General features: G+C 48.6%; 1 protein-coding gene across 2 annotated transcripts in view; it reads left to right on the top strand.

The window, feature by feature from the left end:
- FAM219A (family with sequence similarity 219 member A) overlaps positions 1–7,257 on the top strand; it is a 57,897-nt gene extending 50,640 nt beyond the window's left edge. The window contains exons 4-6 of one of the 2 annotated variants that reach the window (XM_028748147.2): positions 2,172–2,252; positions 3,060–3,114; positions 4,711–7,257. In XM_028748147.2, the coding sequence (XP_028603980.1) occupies positions 2,172–2,252; positions 3,060–3,114; positions 4,711–4,866 (292 nt within the window). In that variant the 3' untranslated portion in view covers positions 4,867–7,257. Of the gene's footprint in view, positions 1–2,171; positions 2,253–3,059; positions 3,115–4,707 lie in introns of both variants that reach the window. The other variant, XM_028748146.2, reaches the window with a different exon arrangement.
- The last annotated feature ends 7,112 nt before the right edge of the window (positions 7,258–14,369 follow it).

Genomic DNA, 14,369 nt, shown 5'->3' with positions numbered 1-14,369 from the left:
GTTCTGCTTGAGTTAAGAGGTAAATCAGCACCTGCTGATATAATTGTGTCTGCCTAGGAAAGAGATCAATTGTGTAGCTTTCCCCTAGTATAGGTAAGAGCTACAAGTGAGAAAGCTGCAAAATGTCCAGCCTTTCGAAGCACATTTCTGCTCCACAAGGATGGAAAAATCTTACCGAAAAGGGTTTCCTGTTTCACTACAAAGGTCAAATTAATTTAGCAATTTAAGGGCAATGTTAATTCCAATTCTGCTGTTGTGATTGTCATTAAATGTCAGATATTGCATTTCATTTGGCCCCACTGTTCTTTACACACCCAACTGTGTGTTTGTGGGGGGGAGGAAGGGAGGAGACAGCCCCCCCCACACACACACTGTGGGTAACAACTTTATGTACCTGACGACGTGGATTATAGTCCATGAAAGCTAATGCCATAATATATTTTTTGAGGTACTCCTTTTGTTCCAAAGTGTTTGCAACAATGTGAAGGTTTGAGAAGAATTTTGAAGTGTGAACATCTTCTTCAGTCATGGAAGCTCCTTTGTGGTAGCTCCCCCCCCCCCCCAAAAAAAAAAAAAGTCAGACAGCTTAGAATCCAGAAAACCTAACAGTACTAAAATACCATGTTTAAAAATAATAGAATGAACAGATAACATCATTGGAGTTAACTAATTTTAAATGTCTAGGTATTAAGAAAAATATTGATGTGGTACATTATTCCTTTTGTAAACTGCTTTGAAGGTGTTTTGTTTTTTACAGTCAAGTGGTGTATAAATTTTATGGAATATATAAATCCTGGAATTTTATGGAATAAAATAAATAAATCCTGGAAGGCTCCACTAGGCGAGCCTCCTGGAGAGAACATTCCATAAGTGGGGGGCAAACGAAGATCTTATCAGTCAGGTTCATAGAGGAGGGAGTCCTTCAAATATTCAGCTTCCAAACCTAAGAGACTACCAGATTACAGTAGTCTAATCTTGATGCCTATATGCAGAATTCATCATGCGAAAGGCTGGGCTGGATGAATCCCAAGCCGGAATTAAGATCGCCGGAAGAAATATCAACAACCTCAGATATGCAGATGACACAACCTTGATGGCAGAAAGTGAGGAGGAATTAAAGAACATGAGGGTGAAAGAGGAGAGTGCAAAATATAGTCTGAAGCTCAACATCAAAAAAACGAAGATCATGGCCACTGGGCCCATCACCTCCTGGCAAATAGAAGGGGAAGAAATGGAGGCAGTGAGAGATTTTACTTTCTTGGGCTCCATGATCACTGCAGATGGTGAGAGCAGTCACGAAATTAAAAGACGCCTGCTTCTTGGGAGAAAGGCGATGGCAAACCTAGACAGCATCTTAAAAAGCAGAGACATCACCTTGCCAACAAAGGTCCGTATAGTAAAAGCTATGGTTTTCCCAGTAGTGATGTATGGAAGTGAGAGCTGGACCATAAAGAAGGCTGGTCGCCAAAGAATGGATGCTTTTGAATTCTGGTGCTGGAGGAGACTCTTGAGAGTCCCATGGACTGCAAGAAGAACAAACCGATCCATTCTTAAGGAAATCAGCCCTGAGTGCTCCCTGGAAGGACAGATCGTGAAGCTGAGGCTCCAATACTTTGGCCACCTCATGAGAAGAGAAGACTCCTTGGAAAAGACCCTGATGTTGGGAAAGATGGAGGGCACAAGGAGAAGGGGAAGACAGAGGACGAGATGGTTGGACAGTGTTCTCGAAGCTACAAACGTGAGTCTGACCAAACTGCGGGAGGCAGTGGAAGACAGAAGTGCCTGGCGTGCTCTGGTCCATGGAGTCACGAAGAGTCGGACACAACTAAACGATTAAACAGCAACAATCTTGATGCCTTGAGGGTTACTCAGATTGTAGTTGGAAATAGGGGGCTTTGTACTACTCACACCAGTCTTCCCTGTATTCTGTAAGGATTCACTAGAGCTGACCATATTTCCCAGATGTTTCATGCTTCCTTTTACAGCATCCCTAGAACTAGATTGCTACCATTTCTCTCCGCAGCTTCTACCTAATCTCCACATCCTGCCATACTAGGTCCTCTGATATTCTGAAACTAAAGGAACAGCTTCACACACCCCTTGCTCCTTGCTTAACTTCTGCTTTCAATGTTTACATGGTGATATGTATAATGTTTTCTTTTTAATTTCAGGCTCGTTGTTCCCAATAAAGGCTATTCCTCATTAGACCAGAGTCCTGATGAAAAGCCATTGGTAGCACTGGACACAGACAGGTATAGATTCAGATGATTGCAGTAAAAGACAGTTGTTCTCTTGGAAATTTTCTGAGAACCTTTTCCTGTTTTACATACCACTGTGATCAAATCTAATTTGCCCGGCCAGCATGGCAAAGTTTCTCAGTCTCCAGAGCTAAAACGTGGAAATTTTTTTATTGTCTGTATTTCACAGGAGGGATTCAGTTGCCTATTGGGAAATTATATCCAGTTTAAGTGGGTTAAAATGCTTGTCTCCCTAACACAACAAATCCATTTGCAAAAAGAGCCTGACTTCTTGCAGATAGCAAAGTTGAAGTCAAAATGCATTGAACAGTGTGGAATGAAAGAATGATTAACGGGGAGACCTCATAAGTAAATCGGGATGTATGCTCATTGTTGTATAATCTCCCTGCAAAAGAAATGGGGGTGGTCAGTAAAAACCAGGTTGTAATCTAATTTCCACATGAGCTTTGTGCAAGTAGCTCTGGAGGAATGCTCAATAAACAGGTCCTCCGGAGGTGCCCAAATTTCTGGGGGAGGCCTGCCAATAGCCACTCCTAGACTCATGCACAGTGTACCTTCTGAATGAGTGTCAGGTGTGAGGAACAACAAGAGAAGAAAGGCATCACCTGGCATGCCTTGCTTGAGTGCTACCTGGAGCCATCTGGGTGGCCACTCTTGGAAGCAGGTGCTGCTGTTGGTGGATCCTGCAAATCTGCCTGCATGTTCACTCTCTGAACAAGAGTGATGTGGCCAGTGAGCTCTGGAGGATCCCTCTCACTCACTGGGTTCTCTTTCCTCATTGCGCTTTTTCTTCCTCTGCAGTGATGACGACTTTGACATGTCCAGATATTCCTCCTCGGGATATTCTTCAGCTGAGGTGAGTTCCTGTGCCTTCAATTCATTCCCCTTAGTAAGATTTAGAAATATTTTTCTCTTTCCCGAAGGGACGCAAATTTCTGACTGCTGTTTTTACAAAGGCAGCATCCCTTAGTGGTGGTTTTCTTTCGCTGAAGCAACCAATCGTCCCTGTATTTCTGCAGCCCAAATCCAGAAAGTGGCCTAAGAAGACCTTTTACAGAGTTTTATCACAGAAGTGAAAGAAGCCTAAGGCCAACACCTTGATGGGATAGGACCCCTATGTAGCCCATTCAAATCTCAGGTGCTACCAAAAATGTTCTTGTCAGACTACCGTATTTTTTGCTCTATAAGACTCACTTTTTCCCTCCTAAAAAGTAAGGGAAAATGTGTGTGCGTCTTATGGAGTGAATGCAGGCTAAGCCAGAACAGGGAGAGGGAGCGATGTAGCTCTCCCTCTTATTGTTCTAGCTTCTGGCTTAGCTGCACAAAGCCTCTGCAGGGCAGCAGGATGAAGGCACCCCGCTGCCCTGTGGAGGCTTCACGGGCTATCCCAGAAGCTAGAACAGCTCCGCGCACTCTTTAAAGGGAGCAGCCGTCACTAACAGGCTGTCCTTCTCCCACCTCGTAGAAAAGCCCGCAAGAGCCGCGCTCCCTTTAAAGAGCGCATGGCTCTTGGCTGGCTTTTGCAGGAGGTGGGGGGAAGGGACAGAGGGCAGCTTAGCCGCCCGCAGTCTCTTCTGAGCAAGGGGAGCCTTCATCCCGCTGCCCGGGAGAGGTTTCGGTAGCTATCCCATCTGGTGCATCCTATAGAGCGAAAAATCCAGTACTCTTGTATCCAAAGTAGACAAGTGACACATCAGCCCAATGTTTTCCACCTGCAAATGGGAATTCCACCATCACATGCCTGCTAAATCTCTTCTAGGGATTCCTCCAAGCCTCTGGAGCAGTTCTGAGAAAGACTCAGGGTGCACGCTGGGATCGAGGGTGTCCCACCGCATACGTGAAAATCATTGTGCTAATGGGGCATGTTAGTTGGATTACACACCCAAAGCAGAGTTGGTAATAAAAATGAGTAACTGTCAATGAAACTTCGGCAACGAATGCTTAAATTTCAAGTAAAAGTAAGTTAGGAGGCCTGTAATGATGATAATAATTTTGTTACTTATACCCCGCCCATCTGGCTGGGTTTCCCCAGCCACTCTGGGCAGCTCCCAGAAGAATAGTAAAAACACCATAAAACATTAAAAACTTCCCCAAACAGAGCTGCCTTCAGATGTCTTCTAAAAGTCAGAAAGTTGTTTATTTCCTTGACATCTGAAGGGACATCAGTAAGTCATGTTCCATATCCATTTGGTTCTCTGGTAGCAGAGCTGGGAAAGATCTTTGCCCCAGTAATTTCAGCCTCACCTGGTTACTTTCTAGGGCCTCAGGCAGAAGGATTTCCTTCTGAAAATTGGAGAAGCTGTGAATTGACACCTTGTGCAGAGCTGTGGCTTCTGTCTAAGCACTTGTCTCTTTCAAAATGGACCAGGCCATTGCCGTTCAGCCATGTTGGGTATGGGAGATGATGTTGAACTGTCAGTTCCTTGACTCGTTGACTCTTTGTCTGCAGCAGATCAACCAGGACTTGAACATCCAGCTGCTAAAGGATGGCTACCGGTTAGATGAGATCCCAGATGACGAGGACCTCGACCTCATCCCTCCGAAGTCGGTCAACCCCACTTGCATGTGCTGTCAAGCCACCTCCTCCACTGCCTGCCACATCCAGTAATGAGGGAAGCCTGGCAAGGGTTGATCAGTGCTTTCCACTATAACTGTAAAACTTAACAGCCATTGCTTCCTCCTATGGTAGGACGTGCACCTCTTTGTGTTCATGGAGCCAGGAGAAACCAAAAAATAATATATATATATATTATTCATTTTATGATCCTCTTCTCATTTTTATTTTAAAACTACAGTAAGTGAACCAGATACGGCTCCTTGGTCTGGAAAGCCCTTTGGATCCCTTTGGACTTGGGCTCAGCTTGTAAAATTCATATACAGGAGTTTGGAGGGGGTGGAGGAGATCAGATGTGGCTGCTGCAGTTAGCCCTCCCCAAGTTCACTCTAGCGGGCAAGAGTTGAAATCAGAGTTTGAAACGCAAAAGTCTCTGACCAGAAATGAAAGAACGAGCTGGAATCAATCTTGGGGAGCCTATGTCTTCTGTGATGGACTGGCCCTGAATAAGGAGGTGGGATCAGGAGTGAAGTACAGGAAGGGAAGATCTAGTCAGCTAGGAAGAATCAACATAAAAAAATACTGATTATAGACAAAATGCAAATGGCAAGAAAAGTTGCATTTGCAACGTGCTTCCAAATAAGAAGCATTAAGCAAAGGATAATGCATTGCACAGCCTAATAAGACAACATTTACTGAAAAATTAAGTCTACCCTTATTTGTCCTTTGCTTGTGTTTGCAATCCTGAATACCAGCCTGTCATTGTAAAACAGCAAAGCAAAACACCGTGTAGTTTATCAGGTTTAAAGTGTTGCCTGAACTTCCCATGAATGGGAGTTGAGAAGCATTTGTATGACTTTTGAGACAAAGTCCGTGTACCCATCCCCCTTTAATGGCAACGAAAGAGATGTGTGTCCCTGCCTGCGTTAGCAGAATGAGATTTTTCTGACTCCAGGGACCACACAGGCTGTGTTGGTCAAGCTTCTATCGCTGCCTGGCGTTGTGTAGAGCTAATCCCAAAGGCTGTGTGTGCTTTGCGCATGCAAGAGATTGATCTTAAGGTGTTGGCTCACCCAAACACACACCCAAACTCGTGAGTGGCTCTTCAGCTCCCAAGAACCAGATGCTTCGATTGCCACAAAGTGAAACTTCTAAGCCAGGGAGGGAAAGGGACCATCCTTGCTTCTGCTGCTCATCATACAGTGCCTGTGTTGCTGTCTTGACACCAGCATCACGTTGCCATCATTAACAGACTGGTGCCCGGAGATGTGTCCCATCAGTTATCAGCATGGCTAGCCAGTTTGGTGCTTTGGGAAACTTCTCCAGCATTTGTATGGCCACAGACCATCAGTGGTGATGGAGGCATGCAGAAGCAAATTGGCAGATTTGATTAACTCCCGTATTACTCTGCTTGCTAACTCAGGTTGTGTCAAGCTTTGTAACAAAACAGGTGAGCTCTTTGCCTTTTTAAAAAAAATAATGATTTGATACTCTACCTCTTTAGAGGGCTCTATTGGCCAAGCTTCGAACGCCATAAGCACACGACAGATTGGTTTGCCCTGTTCCTCGGAATGCCAAGTTTCTTGCCCCATGTAGACTTTCCACTGGAGCTGTGCTTGTGAATTGCCACAAATCTGTTAGAGAACAAAGAAGTGGATTTCAGTCTCCTCCCATCCAATGCAGTATTGTCACCTGGGGAGACTACATATCCCAGTATTCCATGCAGGTCGTCCTTGTGTCAATATGCAGAGTGATCTCTGCTCTTTCCAGAAGAGTATTGGTTGAAAGGCCACTGTCACTCCCATTTGTTGTTCCAGAACAGGAGAAATAAGGAGCAGGAGGGGTTGCAAATGAAAACAAAGATTGCCTCATTGAGATTTGGGGGTAGGGAAATGCCATCAGGAGTTTGAGTACTGAGCTAGGTGTTTGAAATTAAGGGAGATGGCTAAGACCTAAACACAGCAACAAATGAGGTGCAAGTGGTGAATAGCAGCCCAGCAGAGATTGAAAACTCTGAACCTGGAGTGAAACTACCTTATCAGAAATAATACCTAGGCCTAGGATGATTGATTTGGAAAACACATTTTAATTCCTTTTAAGAGCTTCTCCTCAGAGATTAACTAATCCATATTTAATTTGCACACCGTATTTTAAATTGTTAATGCACAATCCCTAGTTTTTATTTTCTTACTGTTTTCCACCAGCCTTTTGGATTGTGACAAGAAGGGCTGTGCTTTGAATTTAACCTTTTTCGTGCGTGCATAGAAGAGATGAGATTTGAAAATATTTGTCCTACACGTCATTTTACTTACCTGTGAGCTGTTCCCCCTGGTCTGTGCATTCCACAGCAGTTCCCTTTTCCTTGTTTACCAAAATCCTCAGTAGTGGCACAGTTTTAGTGAGGTCAGTGCAGAGACATAAAACGGAAAACAAAACAAAAAAACCTTTTGGCTTCTCCTGGCTCCTAGGCTTTGTGTCTGTATGTTTTCTGAGGAGGGGGGTGGATACAAGAGTGGGGGAGAATAAGTGATGCGGTGTTGCCATCAGGAAAGCTGAATGTATTGACTGAAGCCCATGCGGCTGCCACAGAAAGCTTGCCAACAATCCTGCTATATTGTAGTTTCTTCGGGCCATTTCCCACATTGCACAGAGACCAAGCTGGGCATCCCTTCAGCCCACCACAGCACCTCAATGGGCATATCAGCCTCGGCCAAGCTGGTGCCATCCAGATGTTGCGGGACTATAGGCCTCCATCAGTTCTAAACAGCACATCTTTGTATAGCCACACTGCTGGAGGGCACCTGTTTGGCGAAAGGTGATATATCTGCAGCACGTGCTTCCTGTGTTTGCATTCAGGCTTTTCATCTCCGGGTTGAAAACGGATGTGGCAAGGGGCCTTCTAAGAAACTTGAAGCAGCTTTATAAAAATTAAGGAGTTTACATTATGGCTGCCTCTCAGTCTCTGCAACATGTAAGCCTTGGCTCTGAGCAGTCATCTTTCCATCTTTCGCATTTTAGCTTCAGATTTTAAAGAAGGGGAGAGACACGCCCATAGGTTGTGGGGGTGTACTTAACTGCTTCCTAGCTCTGTAATTCAGGTGGGGGTGGAAGGAAGAGAACATACTCGGGAATATTCATTTGCCTTTTGGAAATCCTGAAGCAGGAAGAGCTTGCCACCCCAGACAGTTCTGTTTGGGAAAAATTTGTTCCAGTTGGATCACACTCCCCATAAGCAGGGTGGTATTCTGGAAGGAGGATTTGGTGTCTATAGATATTTTGATATCAAAGCCTTTCTGCACTGCCTTGATTTACATTAGAGCATCAAATAGCATAAAGGGCCCGTTTTCACTTGTGGCCATGCAAATATCTGCTAGCTTTAAATGCTGCAAATATACATTTAACCTGCAAGCCCCCATTAGTCATTCAGTCTTAATTAATGGTAAGCTTATGTCCTCATTTTTGAATGCACTTGGATATTGGCTTCTTGTTTCTGGTGCTGCTGGGGGGAAATATGTGAAATGGGGCATCCCTTCCCACAAGTTGCTGTGGGCAATATTCTGCCTGTCAGTCATCTCCCTTCCTCCCCGCCCCCCAACCCAAAACATTCTGAAGACTTGAAGCAGCGGCTGATTTTAACCAGGCTTCCATTCCAGGGTGTATTTCTATCTACTCACCCACGATATAAAGTCTCAGCCTCCACAGCTGGTGGAAGTGCTGACTTTTCCTGCTGCACAACGTCTAAGGGCCATATTTTTCATGCAGTGGAGCTGTGGATTCTCCTCTTGGGCTCCAGGGTGCTTCCTGGAGCGAAAAGCTTCTTATGGTAGAAAACCCAACAGTGCTTGCAGCCAGATTGAAGTGGGTAGTATCTCTTGGCTCCACCTAGAGGGAAACCAAATGAGTCTGCTAAGCAAAGCAGCAGAGAGTGGTTAGCTGCTTTCGTCAAGAGACCACAGAAGTTGTTCCCAGTCAGTGGGTACAAGAAGCAGAAATTGCGGATATAAACAGTCCGCCTCTCCCAGGACACAAAGAATTGTATACAGCAAAGGCATTGCGTGGCTACTCCCTCCCCACCCACAAGTGGAATAAATGAAGACAACGGACACAGAATTTTAGTTTAATGGGCGAAAATGGCCACAACTTTATTGATTACAGGAAAGAAGGGTATTGGCATTAGGCATTGGCCCCTAACCGACTATCCGGTCTAACCGGGAAGGGTTAAACACCAACAGGGGGAGCCACCCGAGATGCATATCCCTAGGCGCTCCCCGAGGGGTTACCGCTCGGGGGCGCGCTTTAGGCCCTAGCCTCCGTAGGTTTCGGACGAGGCGTCGCCCCTCGGAGTCCTTTAACGAACTACCCTTCAAGCATTGGGGGAGGTGATGGCGTTCCTCCCCCCCAACCACATCTGCATGACAATACCCCGGCCAATGCCTACCGCCAAAACCCAGGAAGTTGTGACGATTTGCTACGAGGTAGGCGAAAAAACCAAGTGGCACCAAAACAAGCCAATTAGCCAAATGGAAAAACTCCTACCAGGCCCCTTGCGGCGACCAGCCGAAGCCCATAGCAAGGTCAGGGGAGAACCTAAAGGGCGGGAGGGTGGGAAACTGCGTCGACTCCAGGGGCCAAAAGGGGCGAGCCCAGGGCTGCCCCGACCTTAAGTGGCCTCGCTAAGGCCCGCCTCCGCCGCCAGCCGATTGGCTGGCGCAACAGGGGATGGAAACTGGGGGGAAATCCCTGCCTCCCGCGAGGCTGGCGCCAGCCTCGCGGGAGTGAGTGTGGGTGGATCGTGATCACGCAAACCCCCCTCCTCCCGACGCTCGGAAGGGGCATTGCGTGGCTACTCCCTCCCCACCCACAAGTGGAATAAATGAAGACAACGGACACAGAATTTTAGTTTAATGGGCGAAAATGGCCACAACTTTATTGATTACAGGAAAGAAGGGTATTGGCATTAGGCATTGGCCCCTAACCGACTATCCGGTCTAACCGGGAAGGGTTAAACACCAACAGGGGGAGCCACCCGAGATGCATATCCCTAGGCGCTCCCCGAGGGGTTACCGCTCGGGGGCGCGCTTTAGGCCCTAGCCTCCGTAGGTTTCGGACGAGGCGTCGCCCCTCGGAGTCCTTTAACGAACTACCCTTCAAGCATTGGGGGAGGTGATGGCGTTCCTCCCCCCCAACCACATCTGCATGACAATACCCCGGCCAATGCCTACCGCCACCGAGCCGCGAACCGGCTCGCCGCCAATACCCTCAGACCTGTAACCAATCCCTAACACCTTGAAAAATGTCAGCCAACCAGATATCATTGCCGGCATCAGATAGATGCACGCCATCCCAGCGATAAAGCATTTCCACGTCAAACCGTATGCGTGGGTGCTGGATAACCCGACCGCCCCATGCGGCCACTCTACGCGCCACCGTGCGCTCCACAATCCTCCTAGCCTTATTCACCGCCGCAGGTTTCTCCGCATCCCGCCAACATCGCCTTTCCAGCAGGGATGACCACAATATTGTAATGTTCTCATGGGATGCCCTCAACCCTTCCAAGTCATTTATAATATTCCACATCAAGTCCACCCCTTTTCTATACGCCAGGTCGTTCTCGCCCAGTTGGATGACCAAGGCGCTAGGTGGTCCCTCAGCCGCTATTTTTTTGGATACAGCTGGGAAAAACTCTTCCCAACGCATACCCCTCCTAGTAATCCATGACAATTTGACCCTGCTGGGTAGCCGTAACTCTTTATCCCAGCCCCTTTGTTCGGCACGCTGCTTTGCCCAATAAACGATGCTGTGGCCGAGGATCCACAGTCGAACCACACCAGTACCTGAAATGAGAGAATCGGAAAACCGGATCAGAAGGAGAGTCTGGGGGCAAGCTGAGGGGGGGGGAAAGCTGAGGGGGGGGGAAAGCTGAGGGGGTTTCAGAAGGGCTTCCGAATGTAACCCCGGTATGCGTTAGATTTCCAGCGCCCCATGTCCATAATTCTTTCAGCTGGTAAACCCATATGCGCGGCGGTGGTTGCCGCCCCAATGCGAAAGGAGTGCGCGGCGTACTCCTCCTGAGGAAGCCCGATGGCAGCAAGTGCCTTGCGCATGACCCTCGTGAACTGTTGTTTAGAGAGGGCTGAACCGTCAGAATGTACGAAAAATGGGCCACTAGACTCCGGTCTTACGCACAGGTATTTCCTAGCGTCCTTTACCGGGCAAGGGCCCGCCTTTTGCGTCGCCTGCAGGCGAACCAAGGCGCCCCTGCCAAGCTGATCAGTCTTCGAGCTACGGATTTTTAACATTACGTGCGCCCTGTCCACCGTTACGTCCTCCAACAATAACCCCTTAGGTGCTGTGCGGTCCTCACAGACCACTTCGCCTATGCGTAGGGCGCCGAAAAATGCGAAAGAAAACGCTGCTGAAAATAGCCTGGCTTCATATCTTGACCAACACAAGGCCCTCAGCTTCCTACGGATTTGGGTGAGTATGTCTAAGGTTATGGGCCGTCTCCTGTCCAGGCCGTGTGGCCTGGACCTGCGCCAACCCTCCAGCATCTTCCGGACCACGAAATGCGAACAGGGATCAGTGGAAAACAAAGTTTTGGAAAAGAAGGATATAGCAGCCGAATGAATATTAAGGGTTTTGGGGGCCCGGCCAAGATCTCTAAGGTGGACCAAATACTCTATGACATGCGACTTGGATGGTGGCTTGCCAGGCTTGAACCGCTCCTTTTTGATGCGGAAGGATGTGAAGTCTAGCCACGCCTTATTATAAGATCTCAGGGTAGAAGGCGCAAGTGCAGACAATACTCCCTTTAATGCTTCTCGTTGCCAATATTCCAGAGGTGCTCCGGGAATGGTTGCGGCTGCTGCTGCGCATCCGGCGCCAATGAGCGAAAGCGTTCCATCTGGAAACGAGATAGAGCATCCGCGATGTTATTATCAATACCAGGTACAAACTTGGCTGAAGCGTGGAGGTTCAACCGCAAGCAGGAAAGGACAAAGTATCGTAAAAGGGACGCTACTCTGGGTGAACGTGACGATTGTTTATTCAAAACTGACACGACTGCTAGATTGTCCGTCCAGAAACAGACCCTATGGTTTTTAAACTGGTCTTCCCATAAGTGGATCGCGACTACGATGGGAAAGAATTCCAAGAATGTCAAGTCCCGTAGTATTGGTTTACCTTGCCAAGAGGGAGGCCAGTGCTGGGCACACCACTGGCCCCTGAAGTACACCCCGAAACCCAAAGACCCAGCAGCATCCGAATGCACTTGGAAATCTGACTGCAGCGCCAAACTATCCTGCCAAAGCGATATGCCGTTGAAGCCCTCCAGGAATTGCAGCCAAATACGGAGGTCCTCCTTTACTGCCTTGGAAAGGCGTACCCTATGATGGGGTGATCGCAAACCAACGGACAACTTTGCCAGGCGGCCGCAGAAGGGGCGGCCGGGGGAGACCACACGGCAGGCGAAGTTAAGGTGCCCCAGGAGAGATTGGATTTGCCTCAAGGTGACCTTCCTTAAAGGTAACATCTGGCCGATAAGCTCTCTAAGAGCAACCAATTTTTCAGCTGGTAAGCGCGAGGTTTGGGCTACGGTGTCAAGTTCAATGCCCAGATAGGTCATGGTGGTGACCGGACCTTCGGTCTTCTCGCCTGCCAGAGGGACCCCCAATTCCCTGGCCAAGGACTCAAAAGCCAGGAGGAGAGACCTGCACTCCTCCGCGTCACTTGCGATCAAAATAAAATCGTCGAGATAATGACCCACCCCTAAAGAGCCAGTTCTAAACTTTAGGGCCCATTCCAGGAATGTGCTGAAGGTCTCGAACGCAGCACAGGCAATGGAACAACCCATGGGCATTGCTTTGTCAATGAAGTAAGAACCCTGGAATTTAAAACCCAGCCAGCGGTAGTCCTCTGGGTGTACTGGGAGTAGGCGGAATGCAGACTCAATGTCACATTTTGCCATAAAGGCACCCCTGCCAAAGCTCCGAACCAACCGCACAGCTTGATCGAAGGAGGAATATTTCACCGTACACATCCCTTGGGGAATGGCGTCATTAACCGAAGTTCCCTTGGGATAGGACAGGTTGTGTATCATTCTGAACTCTCCGGGGGCCTTCTTAGGGACAATACCAAGCGGGGAGATATGAAGCCCTTCGATAGGCGGAGCTGCGAATGGACCGGCCACCCTACCGGCTGTAATCTCCTTCTGTATCTTTTTAAGCGCAATGTCTGGCCTTTCTAAGACTGATTTCTGGTTAGGGGGGCAACAGGAATTGGGTGTGAAAACAACCGGAATTCTAAAACCCACAGAAAACCCTTCGTCCAGTAGGTGAGCTGCATGTCTATTTGGATAGAACTTTAACAGTGCTCTCAAAGGCTCCAATTTTATCGGAGAGCACGCGAGGTCTAGGGAGATGTTAGTAATGAGCCCCAGCTGGCCCTTGGGCGGGGGCTGCAGGTCCGGCGGAGCCACCCCTGTTTCCCCGGGAGAGGTGACCCCTGCCCGCCCGAAAGGGCTGCTGCTTCCCTTTGAAGCAATTGACCGCTGGGTGGCTGCCTAAGCACCTTTCGCATTCGTGCAGGTACTTACAGGTAACGCGCTGACAGGTACCCTTGTTGAAGTCCCAGCACTGCCTACGACGTTGGGTCTCCACCTTACCAGATTTTGGCTGTTGAGCGGTTTTCTTCTCTATATTGGGCCCCACATGGTCAAACCAGCAATTGTTGTCCTTTTGGTCCCAGCGCGTTGAAGACAGCAGCGAGGCATTCCTCCTGAAGTCTTCATCGTAAGCCAAAGCAGCTTCCTCTCCTGCCATCTCCCGAGCCTTCCTGACATGTGCCAGGTAGGACACGAGGTGCGCGCCCCTCTTAGGATAGCAACTTGACACCACAGCCATAAACACTTGATAGCCATTAAGCCAATTCTCAAAATTTCGCTCCACTCGGGGTACCCTGTACCTCCTTTTCCCATAGTACTTGATTTTTTCCCCTTTTCCTTTAACCTGAGCTGGGGGCAGCAAGGAAAACATATCTACGTAATTGCCATTCAATATCTTGTTCCTCTTCCTCTTAGAGAGGTGGTTCCCCAGAATAAAGTCCGTGGCAGCGTTGGTTGAGACTTTAACGTCTGGGACCAGAGCCCCATCCTTCCAATCAAGCGTGCCATTAAATGCCTTCCTGTGTGAATTGGCCCTCCGCTCATGCACCCACTGGGGAGCTCCAATGTCCTCGCCCTCCCCCCAATATGTCTCCATAGGAGCGTCACTATCCCCGTCTGATGAAGATGTACCTGTTTCCTCCTCGGAGTCCGATGAGTCCCTCTTCTTGCTTTTCTTCGACCGGTGCTTCTTCTTCGCCTTCCGCTTCCCGCCCCGTGGCGGGTCGGGGGCGGGGTCGCTGCCGGCAGCCACCTGCTGGGGGGGCAGCTCCTCCTCGGACGATGACTCCTCCGAGGTGCTTGGTTGCCTAGGGTTATCCTGGAAAACACTGGGAACGTCATTCACCTCCTGGCGCGGGGCCGATGTGGAGGCCACCGCTGGCCTGGCCTTTTGTGG

This window comes from Podarcis muralis, chromosome 11 (genome assembly GCF_964188315.1).
Source record: "Podarcis muralis chromosome 11, rPodMur119.hap1.1, whole genome shotgun sequence".
NCBI classification, from domain to species: Eukaryota; Metazoa; Chordata; class Lepidosauria; order Squamata; family Lacertidae; genus Podarcis; species Podarcis muralis.
This window is presented reverse-complemented; position numbering and strand designations above follow the sequence as displayed.